This window comes from Falco rusticolus, chromosome 11, assembly GCF_015220075.1.
Source record: "Falco rusticolus isolate bFalRus1 chromosome 11, bFalRus1.pri, whole genome shotgun sequence".
In the NCBI taxonomy this organism is placed as follows: domain Eukaryota; kingdom Metazoa; phylum Chordata; class Aves; order Falconiformes; family Falconidae; genus Falco; species Falco rusticolus.
In genome coordinates this window covers 6,198,047-6,217,582 of record NC_051197.1, presented here as the reverse complement: position 1 = coordinate 6,217,582, position 19,536 = coordinate 6,198,047, and the positions used below count along the sequence as shown (strand labels likewise).

At 59.0% G+C, this 19,536-nt stretch overlaps 1 protein-coding gene across 3 annotated transcripts in view; it reads right to left on the bottom strand.

Moving 5' to 3' along the window:
- Window positions 1-11,474, bottom strand: part of SSBP3 (single stranded DNA binding protein 3) — a 55,589-nt gene extending 44,115 nt beyond the window's left edge. For 2 of the 3 annotated variants that reach the window (XR_005106704.1, XM_037403965.1), the window contains exons 1-4: window positions 11,260-11,474; window positions 11,051-11,123; window positions 10,810-10,871; window positions 10,162-10,246 (exon numbers count right to left, since the gene is read on the bottom strand). Coding sequence is in view for 2 of the 3 variants with exons in the window: in XM_037403965.1 (XP_037259862.1) it covers window positions 10,162-10,246; window positions 10,810-10,871; window positions 11,051-11,123; window positions 11,260-11,315 (276 nt within the window). In the remaining variant the exon portion in view is untranslated. The remainder of the gene's footprint in view (window positions 1-10,161; window positions 10,247-10,809; window positions 10,872-11,050; window positions 11,124-11,259) is intronic. The other variant, XM_037403967.1, reaches the window with a different exon arrangement.
- Window positions 11,475-19,536: the final 8,062 nt, after the last annotated feature.

Sequence of the window (19,536 nt, the reverse complement as noted above, 5' to 3'; positions counted from 1 at the left end):
CAGAGCCCAACCCTCCGCAAATAACCATCGTCATCTCCTGATGCACGGATGTTCCTGAGCACAAGGGCTTTTGTCCTGAAGATGCAGCCAAGGCTTTCACCTCTGGCTGGGAGATGCACGCGGTGCCAATCACAGGCCGGGGAGCCAGCGCCTGTTATTTTCATCAGAGGATGTTCTCTGTGGGGAACTTCAGCTGCCAGCCAGGAGAAACAAGCCACTGGAGGAAACTCGAGCCTCCTAATGGCTTTCTCTTCACCAGCTCCGGCCCTGGCAGCGGCACGAGGGCAGCTCCTTCTCCAGAAGATGAGAACCAGTGGGACCAGCTGGTTTCTCCCGTGTTCAGCAGCAACAAGTCAAACTGCTTAGAAAACACTTAAGGAAGCAGGGGGAAGCTTCAAATGGACCAGGCGGACGGTGCACCGCACTGGAGCAACGGTAAAAGTTAAAATTAATTAGCTGGCAGGATGACAAAGAAGCCATTGTGCAGCACGGTGGAGCAATCCAAGTACAAAGGCTTTATATAAGTCATGTTGAAAACTCCTTGATGACTGCAGGTAAGGACAGACAAGCTGTCAGGACATGCCACAACACCCTGAAGGGCTCCAGGACAAGCAAGCAAATGTGCTTTTAATGATGAAATGAGCCCTGGGAGCCCCAGTCTGGACCTTCTCTCCAGAGGAGACTGGCAGAGGCATGAAGCACCTGGGCGTTATCGGTACTGCGGTGCCCAGGATAACACAAAACCAGCTGCTTTGAGTTTCTCCATGGAAAATTGCACTTCAGCTGGGCTGACAATGCCCATGCACACTGCAGATCAGCGTTTGCTTCCTTGTGAGCTCCCACCTCCATCGGCAACCATACCCACCAAGCACACCCCTGCCAAAAGCCCCCCTGATGAGACCAAGCGTTCCAAAGCGTGGCTGCCCCTGCCTCAAACCAGACCCCAACGGGGTCTTGCAAAACCAGACCAACCTCCTGGTTCATGCCGTGCAGAGAAAGACCCCAACAGCCAATGGGTCTCATCACCCCCAGGCAGACCCAGGTTCTGCTTCCCAGGAGGAGCAGGCACCCTCCCACAGCCACCAGGGACACAGGAGGGGGACAAGCTGTGATGGAGAGCCACCCCAATGCTGCTACTAGCCACAACCCCCCTCACTGCCTTCACCCCCCTGCCCAGCAGGCAGATGGGCAGCAGTAGGGGGGGGGTGGGTTGTGATTTACACCCCACCAGCTGCACAGCTCTCCCACAGAAAGGAGCTGAGAGGGAGGGAAGCACCTCTCCCTCCTCCTCCTCCTCCTCCTCCTCCTCCTCCTCCTCCTCGCTGCAAGCACCGCTCCCAGGCGAGGGGATGTGGGGTCTCAAGCAGCCCCTGCACCCCACAGGCTGTGCATATCCCAGTGGGACACCCCCCAAAAACGGGGGCACCCAGCAAGGGCCAGGCAGAACAGGAAGGCGAGGAGGATGCTCTGCCGGGTTTCAGCAGGGGAGCAGAGCCAAGCACCATGCCGCAGCCTTATCTGCCCACCCCAAGCCAGGGCGCGCTGCGAGGAAGCACCCTGCCCCCTTCCTCACCATGCCCTGCCTTTCTTTCATTTAAAAAAAAAAAAAAAAAAAGACAAAAAACCACAGGCCCAACAAACCAAGCTCCCAACTCCTCCCCAGCCCCAGTCACTTAGCTGCAAAGCACTGCTTGGGGCAGTAGAGCTGGGGGCTGCTAGCTGCCCACAGGGGTGACACAGGGGCACATCCCCCCTAACAACTGGCAGAAATGAATAAATAAGTGAAGGCAAGGCATGGGGCACCCCCGCTGCAAGCCCATTTTGGAAGGAAGGGGATGCCAGCCAGCCACTCACCTTGGTGGGCACCCATCCGTGCTGGGCCAGGCACCCCAGGTGCGATAGTAACCAAGGTGGTTACCAAGATAGTAACCAAGGTGGGAGCTGGGGCACGGGGGTGGGGGGGGGTGGGCACAGAAGAAAGCCCAGGTCAGGTAGGAGGGACCAGTTCTGGGCTGGCATGGCCACTGGGAATGCTGTGGGATGCCAGCACCCCAGCTGTGCAGGGCAGGTCATGCTCGTCAAGCGAGTCAGAGCCGCTGCAGTGCATCCTATGCTTTGGTTTGTAGCTGAAAAATCCCAATTATAGGTGGGAGCTCAGCCCTGTGAGGCTGTAAAAAGCAGCCCAAAGCCAGGGGAAACAGGAGGGAACCCCCCCCACCCCAGACCCTGCTTGCTCGAGGTGGGCGGGAGGGGTGGCGAGAGCTCATTTTCACTACAAAAAGCTGCCGCACCCCGGGAGGAGAGGCACCAGATCAAATGTTCAAGGGTTGATGCAGAAACATTAAGGAAAAAAAAATTAAAAGAAAATGTTAGCTTAAGACACAGCCAGAGGTCTTCCTTTGGACTTTATCTTGAGGCGGCAGGCTGCAGCAGCGCTGCCTCGCGTGCGGATGGAGAGGCAGACCCTGCAGCTGCCCGCCCAGCCCAGGGAACGTGGAGGTGGAAACCACCTTGCTAAAAGCCACCAGCCGTGGTGGCGATGGCCACGGTGGCAATGGCCATGGTGAAGGAAGAGCAGGGCAACTGGGGGAAGCACTTAATGGCTGGATGTGAAGTGCTGCTCTGCCCTGCTGCCCCAGCCACACACCAAATATACAGGCACATGCATGTGTATCCACATGTGTATCTTAATTCTGTATATTGCATAGATATAATTGCATATATACCCACACGTATGTATTTTTTGCTTAATTCCGATATTAACGGCCTTCATGCACACAGCATTAAACTCGGGCAGGACAGCGGGCATTCCTCCTCCAAAAAAATATACAATTTAAATGCACAAACCTGAGAAAACAGAAGAGCTGGCCTTACCACAGGGGACCCGCACCCCATCCATACCCAAACTTCACCTGACACCCCCCGCCCCCGGGTGCCCTTCTCGGCTCGGCCAGGCACAGGGGAGGGGTTTCACTGCCGCAGGATGCAGGGATGGGAGCAGGGCGGTGGTAGTGGGTGGAGGGGGAGCACCAAGCGTGGGAAGCAGCACCCACAAGCAGCTGCCCCGTATTTTGGAAATCCCCCCCTTGACTGCGCAGCTGTAGCTTTGAACTCAGCTCCTGGCACTTGTGGCCATGAGCCGTAGTTTTGAGAGAAGAAAAAAAAAACCACTAAAAACCCAAACCAAGGCAGAGGCGAGGTATTTATTTACATGCAAAGAGCTGGTTTTGCTCCCTGCCAGCCCCGAGGAAAGCACTGCTTCTGCGCTGCTGAGCCCGTCAGCCCTGGGGGGGGGTCTCCCCCCAGGGATCTGCAGGGTCAGGACCCAAGAAGGGCAGAAGCTGCTGGGAAATAAGGGGGAAACGTGCCCGTGGGCTGAGCAGAAGCCTCAAGGGGAGTCCCACAACCTGACCCTCAACTGGAATGCTGGTGAGGCGGCCGTGTGATACTCACAGGGATAAATCCCGCTCCATAGTACCCATGGGCAGAGCGGGGTGGACTGCTGGCACCGGCCGGGCTGGGATGCACCAGGGTAGCCAGAGCTGCTCCAGATGCCTCACCGCTCTCCCTCTGCCATCCCCTCTGCTCATAAGGAAAACCAGGACCAAATGCTACTCCAGCTCCCCCCGCACCCCTCTAAAGTATCCCCCATGGGCCAGGGTTTGGCACAGCCGAGTGCCATTTACGTGGTGCCAGCTCTGCCACGGGGCCACCCAGGGTGGAAGAGGAGAAAGAGCCGAAGCCCCCTGCCCTGCTCCCCAGGACCAGCTCTGGCAGCTGTTTCCAATAGATCCAGGGACGGCTTTACAAGAGAAAAAATAGGGAACAAAAGGTAGGAGAAAATCCAAGTTTCCAAGGTAAGGAAGGAAATGATCAGGAGAACAGGAAAGCCTCACTCGTACCCAATACACGGCGTCCTGACCTAACAAACCTCCCTGCTGCCCGCTGCACAGGGAGCCCCCCCCGTGCCGGACTGCCGGCCAGCCTCCCTGGCATGGCACGGCACAGCACGGCACGGCACGGCAGCTCCCGGCCCCTCGCCCTCTTTGTTCCTCTGCAGGGACCCCCGAAAGCAGGGGAGGGCAGGGCTGCGAGCTTTGTGCTCGCCCAAGCTGAGCATCTGCTGGGGGCGGCCGCTCGTGCAGCCCACCGTGCCGCGGGTCCCCTCACCGGCCTCACCGCGCTCGCCCACGTGGCCGCGGCGCTGCCGGGGCAAACAATGGGATGGCGCGAGCTGCCGAGCGAGCCACGCAAGGCCTTCCTCCTCCTCCCCGCCGCGGGCTTCGCCGGCCGCCGGGAGCTGGCCCCTCTCGAGCACCAGGGTGGGGGGATTGGGAAAAAAAAAAAATATTACAAAAAAGCCCCACAGAAATTAAAAAAAACATAACACATTCAAACCCGCCTGGCTGCTGCACATGGGTTCGTGCAAGGCGAGGGCATGCTAACCCATGCACACCACGGCAGGCGACGTGGACAGCAGAGCAGGACCGCCCCGGGCAGCACCCAGACACCCACCCCAGCACCCACTGCGTAGGGGGTCCCTGCCCATGGCGCAAACCCCCACCTGCCCTCCCGCTGTCAGCCAGGATTGCAGAAATCCTCCCTCTCCTCCCATCCCACCCCCAGCTTTTCCGGAGAAACCCCTCCCGGATTGGAGCCGGAGAAACTTTGCATCTTCACACCATTTGTTGACACAAAATCCATCCCCTGCCTTACTTTTGCAGAGGCACTCAGGGTGGGGTGGAGGGGGGGAACGTCTGTTTCCATTTGAAACTGTCAAAATTAGCATTCAGTAATTAAAAATCACACCCTTTCTCTTAATAACCTAACCAGCATGATACAATCAGGTTGTGCCAACTCTTTAATCTAATTGACTAATTACAGATTTTAATTTAGTCAGTTACTGAACAACTGTTGACAATTTGTTTTCATTAGGGACAGAACAGGATAAATATTTAGGCTCCCCAGTCAAAGACTAAGACATAAGCTCTGGGCTCTGACCTCCGGTTTCACGCCGGCAGCTTCTCCATCGGCATCACCCACGGAAAGGTGCCACTCTGAGACGCCCCGGTCCCCCCTCCGAAAGCGGGAAGCGTGGCAGCGGAGGCTGCTCCATCGCCAACAGCTGATCTTGTTTAAAATATAAAATTGAATAATCCAGCTTTGCGTGCCATTCTACCAAAAGCGGGGTTTCAGGGACAGTCAGGCTCACAGGCGGGATGGGCACACCAGTACCCTAAACCCCGGGGGGAAGGCTGAGCCCAGTGCACTGCCAGGACAGGGAATGGCTGTATTTATTTATTTATTTATTTATTTTAAAAGTGATGTGGAGTTTTGCAGCTGCTCCTGGCAGCCTGCCACTCCTGAAGGAAACTCCTCTCTCCGGTTACCTACCGGGGAACCCTGTCCCTGCAGAGCGGAGCTGGATGGAGCCCAGATGGAGCGCGGTCCCGTGTGGAGATGGGACAGAGCTGCACATGCCGCTGGCTGAGCCCTGTGCCCAGGCCATGCCCATGGGGGCTCCCAGGGACCACACACAGCTCTTCCTAACCCCTGCCTCTGCACTGTGCCAAACCTGCCCCAAAAACACCTGCTCTCCTACGCAAGAGGTTTCTAATACGCTCGCTGCAAAGGGCACACTGCAGAAGCACTCACAGACCACCACCCCCACTGCAGAAACACCCACGGATCACCACCACCATCACCAATGCAGAAGAACTCATGGACCACCATCACCACAGCAGAAGCACCCACAGACCACCACCACTGCAGAAGCACCTATGGACCACCAATGCCACCACTACTGCAGAAGCACCCATGGACCACCACCACCACACTTGCTGGTCTCACACCCACCCCACACAGCCATGGGCACTTGGAGCATGAGACTCACAGCCTTCGTGGGTCCTGGAGCAAGACAACAGCCTGGCACGGGAGAGGTGACAATCACACCAAACCCCTCATGCATGTAGAACATCTCCCAGGAGGGGTCCCACACAGCCACCTCACCTGCTAAGGTGCCACATCAGCAGGTGGCTATGCAGACCCCAGGGAGCAGAAGATGCCGTGACAACAAGGAGATGCCCCCCAGGGCACCGGTCCAGCAGCCAGCAAGGGTGCAATGGGCAGACCCAGCAGAAAAGGACCACCTCCCATCCCTCATCTCCAAAGTGTGGCTGGGAGGGCACCTACAGCGGGGGCAATGGCTGGGTTTGGGGTTCAAACTCCCGTTTGAAGGCCAAAACCCTTCCAGTCCCTTGGGTTTTACCTCTTCCCCCACTGAGCTGTGCTGCACACTAACACCAGCAAGCCTGGATGCTACGTCTACCCATCTCCAGGGGCTTCAGAAACCTGCTCACCAAGATCTCAATTTAAGGGGAAACGTTTCAAGATGGGGGGTAAAAAAATGGAGGAGCTCTGGTTGTCCCCAACCAGGATGGGAGGACATAAGCCCCAAGCACACCATCTTTTCCCAGACCAGCCACCACCCTTCCAGCAGCAACTGCCCCCGCTGCAGCAGAGCATCGTTCCAAACCCAAGCGAGAAAGAACTGCAGCAGCCTTCCAAAGTTAAAAAAAAAAAATAGTATTCGCATTAATGGCAAGTTGAAGCCACCGCTCCGTAGATCTTACACTGCAAAGAAAACAGTATTTCAAATGCTCCCCAAGTGTGGGTCCTTCTCAGGGGGGAACAGGGGAGGGGGAGGATGAAGTGATGAAGTCAAAGTCTCCAGCAGCCAAAGGCTATCCTGGTTTTCCCCTCCTGCACACTGATGCCCTGAGCTGGCTGTGCAGGCAGAGCAATACCACAAAAAGTATGTAGCAACAGTCAACTAGATTTAAGTTCATTTTCTGTAGCTCGAGGCCAAAATCGACTGAAGTGGTTCTGGTGATCAAGTTTTCTGCAATTCCCCTTTCTATGTATTAGCTCTTTGACAGAAATTCACTGCGGTATTTAAACTGGCAGTCATCACCGCTAACTCAAATTGTATTGGCTTTCATGGCGTTGAAATGCTCAACTGCGACCAGCCATCGGCCAATTCCCAGATAACGCGGCGGCTGAAATCCCCTGTCATGCCGAGCGATCCCGTTGCAAGCTTGCGGGCTCTGGGAGCGCTCCGTAGTGCCGGTGCACTTGCCACAGGGCTCTGCCCAGCAGAGCAGCCCAAACCAACGGCTATGGGCCGAGTTTCAGGGGATAACGGGCGTGCGTGGTGCTGTTAACTCAGATAAACTCTTTTGATACAGGTGGGAGAGGCTGACTAATAACCCTTGGACCAGCACAGCTTGTTAGGTGTGTTAACAAGCAGTGCCGGAGATGGGAAGAAAGAGAAGTGCCGCCTTCCTCCTGCCTGCGCCAGGTGAATCCGTGCTCCCACCACCCCTCTCCCGACAAGCACCTTCCTACCAAGTCCCAGCAGACTTTTGTCCCAGCTTAGGAGAAAAACCTTGGGGAAAAGGTAAAAAGCAATATTCCTAAGCCGCCCCAAGAGCCCATGGCTTTCAAGAGTCCCCCACATAAGAAGGGTGGGATTTCTCTTTTTTTTCTTTTCCCTCGCTTTTCCCTCGTTTCGAGTTAAACATTAAAAAACAGAGGGGGAAACTGGCAGTTTGTTCCACTGCTCCTAATAGTTTTCAAACTGTTACACTGGGAGATGAAGTGGAAGCGATACAGCATGCAAATCCCCCCGTTAGCATCCCGCCAAGGAGGCACTCCGCTCACTCTCCTAAAGACGCAACTCCTGGGCGAGCACCCCTCCGGCACTGGCTACGGGAGGGCAGTGTGCCAAGCCCCAGCTGGCCCAGCACCACCGCACTGCTCCCCGAGCATCCCTCTGTTTTGTCCTTGGAGCAGCACAGTAAATACATTGTCCTTGGGTAAATATACCAGATTTGGGGCGAACACTGAGCTGGCCGCACCGAGGTTGCCCATTGTTGGCCAATTATAAATACGATGCTCTACCAGTCTGGGGCAAGACTTGTATCGGGATATTTTTAGCCACAACTACTGTACGAAGCGATTCATGACTCACTGCACCAGCCCCGTTCAGGGTTCGTACTCCGTTCTAGATGCCACGTGCCACTGATGGGTTGTTGGGTTTGGTGCTCGATAAAAACCTGCATTCCAGCCCCGGCACCCATTGGCGAGGCTGGCCACCGCGCTCACCGGTACTGGCAGCCCGCTCCAACACAGAGGCTGGCAAGAAATAAGGCACTATTCACACTCCTCCAGCTATCATTCGGTTCTTTGGTCAATATTTGAGTTCTGGCCGGGTAGGTCCCTCGCCCTGTAAAGTACACGCCGTGCCAGGAAAACACGTTTCCCGTACCGGGAACACATGGAAAGGGACTGTGCCGTGAGCATCTGTCACCAGCCATGCCGGGGAGGAGAAGCACAACGCCTGTTTCGAGGCCAAAACACACCCAGGGAAACCAAACCAGTGCCACCAAGCCGAGGCACAGGGGAATGAAAATCTTCTTACGAGTTTTTGTGGTAAAACCCAAAAGGTAAAAGCACTTGGGGCTGTTACAAAACTGCATTACACCGAGAATTAAAAACAATCAGGGTTGTGTCTATTTACTGTAAGCTTAAAGCAACGTGTATTAAAGAAGTTTATGCGAATCATCTAATGCACTCAGGCCTATTGTTAGAATTATTACCAAGCTAAAAAAAAGATTATTTTCTCTAAATACACTAAATCCTCAGACACGATAAGGAGACTGTTGTGAATGGAGCATTACCATGTCTTGGTTGCTAATGTCATCTTCACCTGTGGCTCTGCTGCCCAAAGATCTACCTTTGCCTTGCTCCCGGTGAGCCTGCTTCCCAACCGGGCTCCAAAAAAGCCAGAATTTGGCACAGAACGCCCAGGAAGCAAGCAGCCGCCCGCGCCGAGCCCGGCACTGGTGGGTGTACCGCCGGCTGTCAGCTCTGACCCTTGGTTCAGGAGTTCATCATCTTAATCCGCCCCAGTAAAAACAAGCGATGCAGAAAACAGCCGCCGGGAGGGACAGACAGAGGGACAACCCCCCACCTAGCAAACACCCAGACCCATTCCCCTCCACCCCAGCGGGACGGGCATCCTTCCACCCCGGGCATTGAGGAGAGGTGGCTCAGCAGCCAACCGAGGCTCTCTAGAAGCCCGGTGCTGCCCGCGCCCCAGGGTGACCGCTGCGTCCAGCGCCAGCATGCAGGAGCACTGCCGAGGTCGCCGAGACGCTCGCCTGGCGCTGCTCGCTGGCAAAGCCTCGCGCATCCCAACCCAGGCATGTCGAGGCAACGAGAAACTCGGGAAGAGAGGAAAAATGGTTTCCATACCATAGGCTCCCCGGAGCAGACAAAACCAGCTCCTGCTACAGGGTTTGAACTCACTTGACTGGGGTCCAAGCCCACAGCCAGGTGACTAATCCTTTGATGCAAATTCCTCCCAACGCTGCGGATGCAGGGGACACATGTGGGATGGGAGCGGGCAGCCCACCCGTTGCCCACCAGACCGCGCACCCTCACCAAGAGGTGTCTTTTTGGAGGCACCTCAGCCCCGGCATCCTGCCCTGCAAGCCTCATCCCAGCGTCGTGCTAACACCTCTGCAAAGAACAACCCGAAATCCTGACAGACGAGATGCACACCATCAGCCAAGAGGGGTCTGCAACACCACCCTCAAGGAGCAAACACCTCCACCTCTCTGGTCTCCAGGGAGGACTCAGACAACCAAGGAAGCCCCCAGCCGTGCCAAAGGCAGGGAGACATGAATCGGGGCATCCAGGGGAATCCCCCCAGCTCCTCCCCAACTGCAACCCAACCCCTGCCCACCCTGCGAGGAGCCCTCAGCATGAAGTATCTCACCATTGATCCTCTAGTCAAGCTTTGTTGTCCATCACTATGCAAAACTGCCTAATTCTACCAGTAGCCTGAATGCCTTTAAGTGCTTAAGATAAGTATCTCAGCTCATTTACATAATTGCGACATTATGAAATACTGTTCAGTCAAATCAGAACGTTGTTGGTTAAAAAAAAAAACAACAAGAAAACACCCCCCCAAAAAAAACGAACAACCCAACACCCATGGTTTTGCCAGTCAGGGAGGTTGGCTCCCAGTGCGCTGGAGGAGCCCGAGCTCCCCAACACCGTAATTACCGCGAGGATTAGAAACTTGTTACTCACGTAGTCATGAAAGGCTTTCGCTTCGCTCGAATGTTCACAAGTGTCTCGCCTTTCGGGAGCTGCGCAGTAAAGGTCCCAAAACACGCTGCGTGGCGGAGAAAGTCAAGAGAGGCGGCAGTTACTCATCCGGGCGGGCGCCCCGGGCCGGGGGTCAGCGGAGGTGAGAGCATCCCACCCCCGGCGCCACGACTGGGGGGACCGTGGCCGGCCCCAGCGCGCATCCCAGCTCCGCACCACCGGGATCTTGGGAAGCGCCCGCCGGGGCACTGGGCCCCCGCGGCGGGTGATGCTGGGGTGTTTGAAGAGGTAAAAGTAGCGTTTAAAGGGTAACGACCCTGGCACCTCGGGGGCTCCACCGGGCAGCGTGGCCGCCCCAAGGGCCCTGCCACAGCTGCGCCCCCCCCCCCGCCGCCGCGGGGCCCCCGCCGCGCCTCGGCACCCCGGGGGCGGCCCGGGGCTCGGCCGGCGGCTGCTGACTCACGCCGGCACCGGGGCTTCACCCCGTGGGGGCCCCACGCTCCACCGGGGCGACACCCTCCCCCCCCGCCCGCCTCTGCCGGGGGCGGGGGGCTGCCGGGCAGCCTGGCCGCTCCCACCCGCGACGGGGCAACCGCGGGGCGCTCCCCCCCGCCCCCCCCCCGCACTTACCACCACCAGGAGTGCAGAAAGCCGGGGGGCTCGCCCAGCGTGATGTTCTTCTCCCACCGGATCTGCGGGCGAGAGGAAGGCGGGGGTGTGCGGGGGGGGGTAGGGGGGGTGGGGGGTGGTCACGAGTGGGCGTGGGCCCCCACGCGCGGCGACCCCCCGGCGCCGCCGCCGCCCCGCGCAAGATGGAGGGCGGGCGTGCGTGCGGCGGCGCACAAAGGGCGCGGGGGGCGGCGGGGCTCACCTCGGACAGGAAGGTCTGCGCCGACTTCTGGGCGCCGACGTGCAGCAGGTACTCGTAGACGTACAGCGCCAGCCTGCAACAGCCGAGCGGCGGGTCGGCGGCGGCGGGGGGGAAGGAGGAGGAGCCCCCCCTCGCCCGCCCGCCCGCCCCGCACAAAGCCGCCCCACCGCCGCCCCGCTCCCCCCCGCGCCTCCCGCCGCCGCGCTTACTTCTCCCGCGCCTGCCCGTCCGAGGGCACCGCCGAGCCCTTCCCTTTGGCGAACATGGTCCGCGCCGAGGAGGGGGGCGGCCGCAGCCGCCGCCGGGAGCCGCTGTGCCCGCCGCCGAGGGAGCGCCGGGGGCTGTCAGAGCGCCGGCCGCCGCCGCGCCCCCATCGCCCCGCGCCCGCCGCCGCTCGCTGCGCCCGCCGCGCCGCTGGCCGCGTACCCGAACGTGGCCGCGCCGGGCACCGCCCCCCCCCGCCGACGGGCGCTCGCTGCCGCCAATCACCAGCGAGCGGGGGCGGGGCCGACCCGCGGCACGCCCTCCTCCGGAGGCGGCGGGCGGCCTCCCGCGGCGGGGAAGGAGGGAGGGCGAGCGGCGCCGCGCGGTCCTAGCGTCCCCCCCGGCTCGGCCCGCCGGCGGCACAGCCGCCTCGGCGCGCTGCCGCGCCGTGGTCCTTTAAGGCGCCGGGCCGCGGCGCGCAGCGCCCGCTGATTGGCCGGCGCCGCGGAGACCTCGGAAGGGGGGCCTTGAAACTGCCCGCCGGGCGGCTGAGGGGAGGGGGGAGCGCGTCGGTGCGCCCGGGTGGGTGCTGCCTCTGGTCGCGGCGCCGGGCGGGACCCGCCGGGGCCGGGCCCTTCCACTGCCTCCGGCCCGGCCCCCGCCTTCCACCGGCCCGGCCCCGGCGGGTCCCGCCTGGCGCCGCGCACCCCAGCCCCGCGCCGCGGGCGGCTGCCTGGGGGCGGGCGGCCTGGCTGCGAGAGCGCCGAGGGGAGCCCGCGGCCGGCCTTCCCCGGCCGCCAGCTTCAGCGCCTTCGAGTCACGGGGCGAGGCCGGCGGTGGGGCCCTGCCGCCCGTAGGAATGGGGGAGGGGAGGCGCCCCGGCGGGGCTGGGCCCTGCGCCGGCCTGGAGGGGGCCCCGGCCCTGCGGCCGTGCTGGGTCCCTCGGGGGCGGGCCTCCTGCGTCTCACCGGCCCCAGGATCGGGGGGAGGGCTGGGCCGCCGCGCAGGGCACCCGGCTTTGGGAGGCCAGGCCTCGTCGGCGGGACCCCGGCGGCCTACCCAGTGCTGCTGGTGGCTGGTGGTGGCAGCTGCCACAGGAGCAGATGTTGGAGCAGCACAAAAATTCGGGCTTCAAAGGGCCCTTCTCCCTGCCCCGGCCTCACCTCTGCCTCCAGAACGGCTCGGGTGGGGGCTGCGTGAGGAGGCTACGCGCCACGAGCCTCGTCCTGCAAAGCACTGAGGAGCTTCAGGGGCCTGAGCAGGGCCCTGTGTGCCCGGGCACCCCCTGCGAGGGCAGGCAGGCCTGGGGCGGCGTGGGCAGCCGCGGGGTGTACGAGTAACTCCTCCGGCAGTGGGAAGTGCTGCTGCGCCCGTGGGAATGCTCACGGCCAGCGGGGCCTGCCTGAGCAGAGCCAAACTTGCTTTAAAGGAAAGTTTAAAACAAACGGGGAGGGGGGGGGAGGAGGAAAAAAAAGAAAAAAGCTCCTTGCGATGCGGTAGGTCGAAAAGGATCAAAACTTGAAGGCATCCGAGATCCTCTCTTTGGAAAGAGTAAACCTGGTGCTTTGCGCATGTAGGTGTGAGCCGGGGTAACGGTGGGGGCGACGGGACGGGCGACAGGGGCTCTGCTCTGCACGCCTCAGCAGCACGGGCTGGAGGGCCAGACTTTGTATCTCCTGAGCCTTTACATCCCTCCGCTGCTCAAATGGGCTCAAAAATAACCCGGGACCTCCCCTGGGACTGAGGCTATGGGATATATTTGACCCTCCAGTGGCACGTGAGATGTTCGCTAAATATCCCTCGTTAAAAATAATACCCTCCTATCCTGTACCTTCTGTGTGGAGGTGGAAAGCAGGAATGCCACTGGCATGAGCGGTGCTGTGCCCTCGGCAGCTAAAGGGCCTCTCTGTGCCCAGAACACTGCCCTTCCCCGCTTCGGTTCATCAGGAGCTTGCTTTCTTTTAACTCATTGATGTTTCTGGGATGGGCGAGTAGACAAAACCCAGCCACCTCCTCTCCTTGGTTCCTGGGGTTGTTCGGGACATGAAGCTAGCCCAGGGAAATGCCGCGGGAGCTGGATCTCTGCCTCCTTAGGTGCCTTCAGCGGCCTGATGGCAGGTCTCTAGTCAGGAGAGGAGGACACATCCAAGACGCTCAGAGGAGAGAGCAGCCCAGGGAGGCCACGAAGCTGCCTCTGCTCTCCCTCCTCTCCTCTGGACCAGCTCTAGTTCTCGGCTGTTGCTAGGGGAGATGGAGAAGAGCAGTTGATGGAAAGCTTCCTGTGAGTGGCACCAAAAGAAAGTATCGATATTGCCATGCCAGGGTGGCAGAACCCAACCTGCCAGCCACCAAACGCTGGCACGGTGAGGGCGGAAGCTCCCAGCCCGTGTGAATTCTCTGGGTACCAGCCCTGCCTTCGCATCTTCCATGACCTGATGATTACAGCAAATTATAAGCTGGAGCTGTGGACCAACTTAGCTAAAGATCAGAAGGGAGTCTAATTTCATATCATCACCACCGCAGAAGGCAATTAAATGGCTCTGCAAAGTTTTAACACAAGTTATGACAGGAAATTTAGGAAAAAAAGAAATCCCCACACCTGAAGCCAGCGGCTGTCTGGCCAAGTCACGGGAGGATGCAACAAGGCTACCAAGCACTCCCGAGGCTCAGGGGGCGACCTGTGGGCTACCTTACTCAGCCAGGTTTTCTCTTCATCAGGAGTTTTTCTCGGGTTGCAGCAATTAAGGCACCAGAACCCATTAAAAAACCCAAACCAAGAGCCCAGCTGGTTGTTCTAACCACCTGCCTGTGGATTTCTCCCAGCCGTCAGGATGCCTGCTTTGCCAAGGCCACATCGCACAGCACCCACCCGGCAGGCACACGGCAGACCCTGCTCTGCCGAGCCCGAGGGTGGGAGAAGGTGCTGGGTGCCGGGGGGGAAAGGCAGTGTCCCCCGGGGCACAGCGGGGGGAAGGTGAGAACACGCCGGGCACTGCCAGCGGCTCAGCTGGGGCTGCTGTGGGATCCCCGTGGGCAGGCTCCCAGTGGGCAGGGATGTGCAGCAGGAAGGACAGGTTTGGGAAGGAGTAGCTGTGGGAAGAGTGGCCTCTCCACGTTGCATATTAATGTTCTGCGTGCTTTAATTGCGGTGGGACCTATCGCGCGGAGCCATTAGCATGCAATGCGGAGAAACACGTATTTTTGGGATGCCTGCCTGGCTCACAGACTCTCAGCCATGGGGAGGGGGTGGGCCGTGGGATGCAGGGAGAGGTGTCTCGTCCCCTCCCCAGGGACGCCGCTGGAGTCGCAGCTCCTTCCTCGAGCCCCTGAATCATCCCCGCTGCCATCTGCTGCACCCTCGCTCTTCCCCACAGATGTCCTTCTTCCTTCCCCAGAAGGAGATGAGAACCGAGGACGAGGTGCCAAATGCGTCTTCAAACAGCATCTAATAAAACACGGGATTAATTTCTTCTGACTGGTGTTCAATGGCTCTGATTAAGCAGAGCAGGATTTAATTAGCTTGTTTGGACTGCCTCGAAACCCATGCCAAAGGTGGGGGAGTCTCAGCAGCTGGGTCCTCCCGGGTGCTGGCCGTGAGCCGATGGGGGCCTGACGGACCTTCCTCCTGCAGAGCAGAGCCCACTGCCTGCCCCGCCAGCCTGGCAGCTCTTGTGGCATCCCCTGACTGCCCTTTGCCACCTGGGATGGGTGCCCTTGGCTGTGCTTCATCCCAGTGGCGCCCACAGAGCAGGCACAGGGGGTCGGGGAGGAGCGGGATGGCGGCTGGTGGGGACACAGGTTGGTGGCCCTGCCAAGGGGATACTTCTGTCTTCCCAAACTGTGTCTCATCCTCTAAACCCCGTGCCTCTCGGCATAAACCAAACTCGCCCTGCCACTGAGTCCTTGAATTTAAAGTAACCCTGTTCTCTCCCTGATTTACTACCAGTTGCTGGCTCCTCTCCTCTCCCTCCGCCTGTCTCCTTTAACCCATTTCATTATCTATGCTAGCTTAGGCTTGTCTACGTGGGAACATCATGGTGAAGTTATTGCAAAATAGATGGGCTGTGAATGTAAAGCGCGGCAGCTATTCCCCAGCAGCTCCCTGCGTGGTGGCTCGGATTCCTTACCCGAAATACCTGCATTAACCTCGGCTGCAGGCAGGCACTGCAAGGAGCCAGGCGGGAGCACCCATGTGGGACACGGCTCCCAGGCTTTCTCCAGCTGCAGGGAAGGCTGCATTCCCAGAGCTGGCACTCCTGGGATTTTAATTCTGCAGGTTCCTGTCATTGCAGAGGAGACAAATAGAGGTAGAAGGCTCGAAGGGAGAAAGCACCAAAGATAACAGCTGGGGAGCAGGGCTTCCCCATCGGCTGAGCAGGGACAACTTGCGAGCCCCAAACCCATGCTCCGGGGTGTGGTTGGACTCCTGAGGAATGGGGTGAGCTGCACAAAGGCACAACCCAAAATGTCAGACCCCGGTCATGCCGTGGCCCTGACGAAGTGGCATCTCTGCCCACCTCCTGCAGGTGCCCGCTGCACCAGGTGAGTCTGGTCCTCCTGGCCTCCACCTCCGTTGCTGCTAGCCTACATCTCCCTGCAAGGGACATTTTGCAATGAAATAGCCCCTCCCCAGGAAAACCAGCATGCAGGAGCTGTGGTCTGCACCCTACATGGTGGCATGGCAGTAACCCCCAGCCTGGCTCCTACCAGTGATGGTGGCACTGCCATGCTGCACGTCGTCTCACCCGGCTCATTCCCCACGGCTGGGCTCCAGCAGCAGCTTCGTGGGGCCACGCAGGGCACTGGCATGGGGTGAGGGTGCTACAGGCGGTTACATATAAGTGACCTGCCTGTAGGTCTCCTATGTCAATGGTATAGCAGAGACCCTCCCAGGGGGTCCCAGAGAGTTGTGTGTGCCTGCAGACCCTGCAGCCGGTGGGATGGTGCCTGCCTTGGGGTTTCCTCGATCATCCCACAGGGATGACCTCTGAGCTGCACTACCCGCCACCCATCATCAGCTGTCCTGAAGCCTTGCTGGGGTGGCAGCGGTTGCCAGCTGCCTCAGGAGCCAGGTAGAAACCCCATTGCACCAAGTATCTGCAGTTTAACATCAGTGGTTTCCTTAACTCCCTGCCCCCAGCGAGGAGGGGTTTAGGTGGGGAGCAGGCGCCCAGCCGGCACTACGGGATCTAAATCCAGCTCTGCTGGGTCTGGTCTCAAGCCTCCTCGCTCTGCCGGGGCAGGGCCTTTGGGTCCTATCACTCCTGTTTCTTCTTTGGGCTGAGTCCCTTATCTGTCACCTCTTCCATCTGTCCCCGCCTGATATGTGCTTCCAGCACTGCCCCGAGCCAGCCACCCCTGCCAGCACCCTGCAACAGGCAGGAGTGTCTCTTTGGCTCTGCTTTCCTGGGATGTTTTACCGAGCCAGCCAGAAGGTGACCTTGAGTTTTGGAGCAGATGTCCCCCCTGCTGCCACCAGCCCTGTGGGTGCTCGCGCACTGGGGTGGATGGGTGCCGGCTGCGCATGTGGAGCTGTAAATATGCTGTGAGCACGGTAGCAGAACATGTATTTTAACAGCCTTATTTTAGAGAAAAAGCTGCTGCAGGATGAGCTGTGGTCTGACGGGCTTTGCTGCCCACAGGGGTTTCCTCTGCCTCTCCCAGGAGCTTTTTCGGACAAAGGGGGACTTCAGGAGCTGGAGGAGAGGCTTCCCAGGCAGCCTGCCATCAGAGCCACCGTCCTCCAGGACACTTGCCTCTATAGCATCCTCCGAGGTTTCAAAACCAGCTCTTGCTGCTGGGAGGCCTTGCCCAGCCACAGGAGGCCACCTCTCTTTCCCATAGGCAGCAAGGGGACCTGGCCATCACTCACCCATCCCCTTGGCTGCAGGATGCTGCATGCATCAGGCTCACCCCCGGGGCCATGGACCATGCACCCTTCCCTGCTCCCACACCGCATGGAACACCCCTTTTCCTAACTCAAAAGAAAGGAGAAAAAAAAAAAAGAAAAAGCAGCAAGCCTTTTCATTGAGCCCATACTTTCCTGGCTTGCACCTTTGCTTTGTCATATGGAAATGCTGTAACCAGCTCTCCCCCTCTGACCTTCAGGCAGGGAGACACTTCCCCCGCCTGCTTTCACCTTACTGTTTTAAGTGCGGTCTCTTCCTTCTCTGAGCGCTCATCCTTCGCATCTAGCCTGTGCAACTTGCTGACCCAGCACTTCTGCCCGCTCCTCCATCCGTTTTGCCTCCACGCGTAATGTGCCTCCATAATCATCCCTAGGAAGGATGTGCAGAGCAGGGTCACGGTGCCGTGACCGCGCAGGGGTCCCCATGCATCAGCCTGTACACTGCCAAGGGTCCCGCAACTGCATTTTCCTCGCTGTCCACCCTGGTACTTGGCCCAGATACCTCCAGGGATGTGAAAAACTCCAAAATATCTAATTGGGGGGCTGCCCGCAGGACAGCAATGCTAGCCTGTGATGCCCCTGGCTGTGCTGGCTGGCTCGCTGGCCCTGAGCCCCTTTGTGCTGAGCCAGGCTCAGCGCTCCGGCTGCTGGCAGCTGCCTCCTCGCCTCCTTGCCCTGGCTGCTGCCAGATGGGTGAGGAGGAGGCAGGGGCTTGCGCCTGCCTGCAACAACAGCCTGGGGGGAACAACAGCCCAGATGTGAACAACAGCCCAGATGTGAACAGCTGCCCAGATGTGTACAACAGCCCAGATGGGAGCCATAGCCCAGCTCTGCCCATGTCACAAGCCGAGGGATGCTTCATGCCAGGGCCGCTGCCCCAACAGCCCCCTCTGCCCCCAGATCCCATCCTGCTGCTAGCAGAGCCTCTGGGGCTCTGCGGTACCCTTTGTGTGCCCCCGGCCACCATCCCATCCCACCCGGTGACAGACACCAGAGCCATCGCACGAGACCCAGCCAAAGCCTCTCCTGTTTTGATCGGCGGAGGCGTGGGCTGCTAACTGCAGGGCCTCGTTAGCTTAATGAATGAATTGCCAGGCTGGGCTTTCGGATGAGTTTTGGGCATACAGCAAACTCTTTGGGAATGCCAGGCTAGGACACGGTCTCGGCGTCTCTTGAAAAACCTCACCTTCTGGTTTCTGAGTGAAATAATAACCAAACCAGGAGATTCTCATAAAGGAAATCAGCAAAGACAACTACTTTTATATATGCACTTAAGTATTTAGGTCAGTATTTTTAGAATAAATAGCTGTGGGTTGGTTCCTATCTTTTCACTTTCATTTTTCACACTTCAGCTTCATTTTCCTGAATCTGGTTATACTGAAGCAGCAATTGGGTTTTTCAAAGCGCTCACACCTACCAGCGCGCTGACCTCGCCGGCTCCCATTTCCCCACCAGCTCCTCTGGCTTTTTCTTCTCCCCTGAGCTATTAGCACAATTAGGGGCTGATCCTGGCCCCCTCTGCCTTAAAGATTTCCTCGAGAGCGGGCAAGGGAAGGGAGGTACAGGCTGCAGGGGGGGTCGGCTCTGCAATGGGGTGAGGAGCTCTGTTGGTCTGAACTGGGATGGGGGCGCAGGCGGTGCGTGGCCGTGCCCCACGTGGCTCCGTGCACGGCTCCGATCCCGCACCCAATGCCACCCGGTCCCTTCCCGCACCAGGGAGAGCCCCGGCCGCGAGCTGGGCGTTGCACCCTGCAGCCTGCTATTAAAAGCAAACCATCTAGAAGAGTCCTTCGGAGTGAAAGCAGCTTTTAAAGGAAACATTGGCAGTCTCGTTTGGCTGCAACAGCGCCTGCTTTGCTAACAGCCTCCAAAATTAGAAGAGGCTCAGAAACTTAGGATGGATGTTACTGCAGCAGAGCAGGGAGGGGGGACGAGGGGGAGGCTCAAGCCTGCTCAGCCTCAGCTGTGCTTCCCCAGAAATTGGGATGCTGCTCCATAGCCCATTGATCCAACCTTTTTTTTTTTTTTTTTTTTTTTTTTTTTTTGGTTGGGGGAAGATAAGATCGCTGTGGGAATGGAGCATGGGGAGCAATGCCCGGCCAGCATGGAAATCCCGGGCACGCACGTGCGGCTGGAAAAAGCAGCGATCTCTGCTGTGCTAAACATGCTCCACGGGAGCGACGGAGATGTGCCAAAGCCTCTTCATGACTTAGCTCCTAATAAACACACTGCGGATGGGAAATGAGCCTTCGGCTTTCCCCAGTGCGGGCGAGCAGGGAGCTCACCCTGGCGATGCTCCATCCCCACGAGCTGGGGGGGCCGGAGAGCGAGGGGCATGTCCCTGCCAGTCCCTGGAACTGGGCTCCTGCCCACC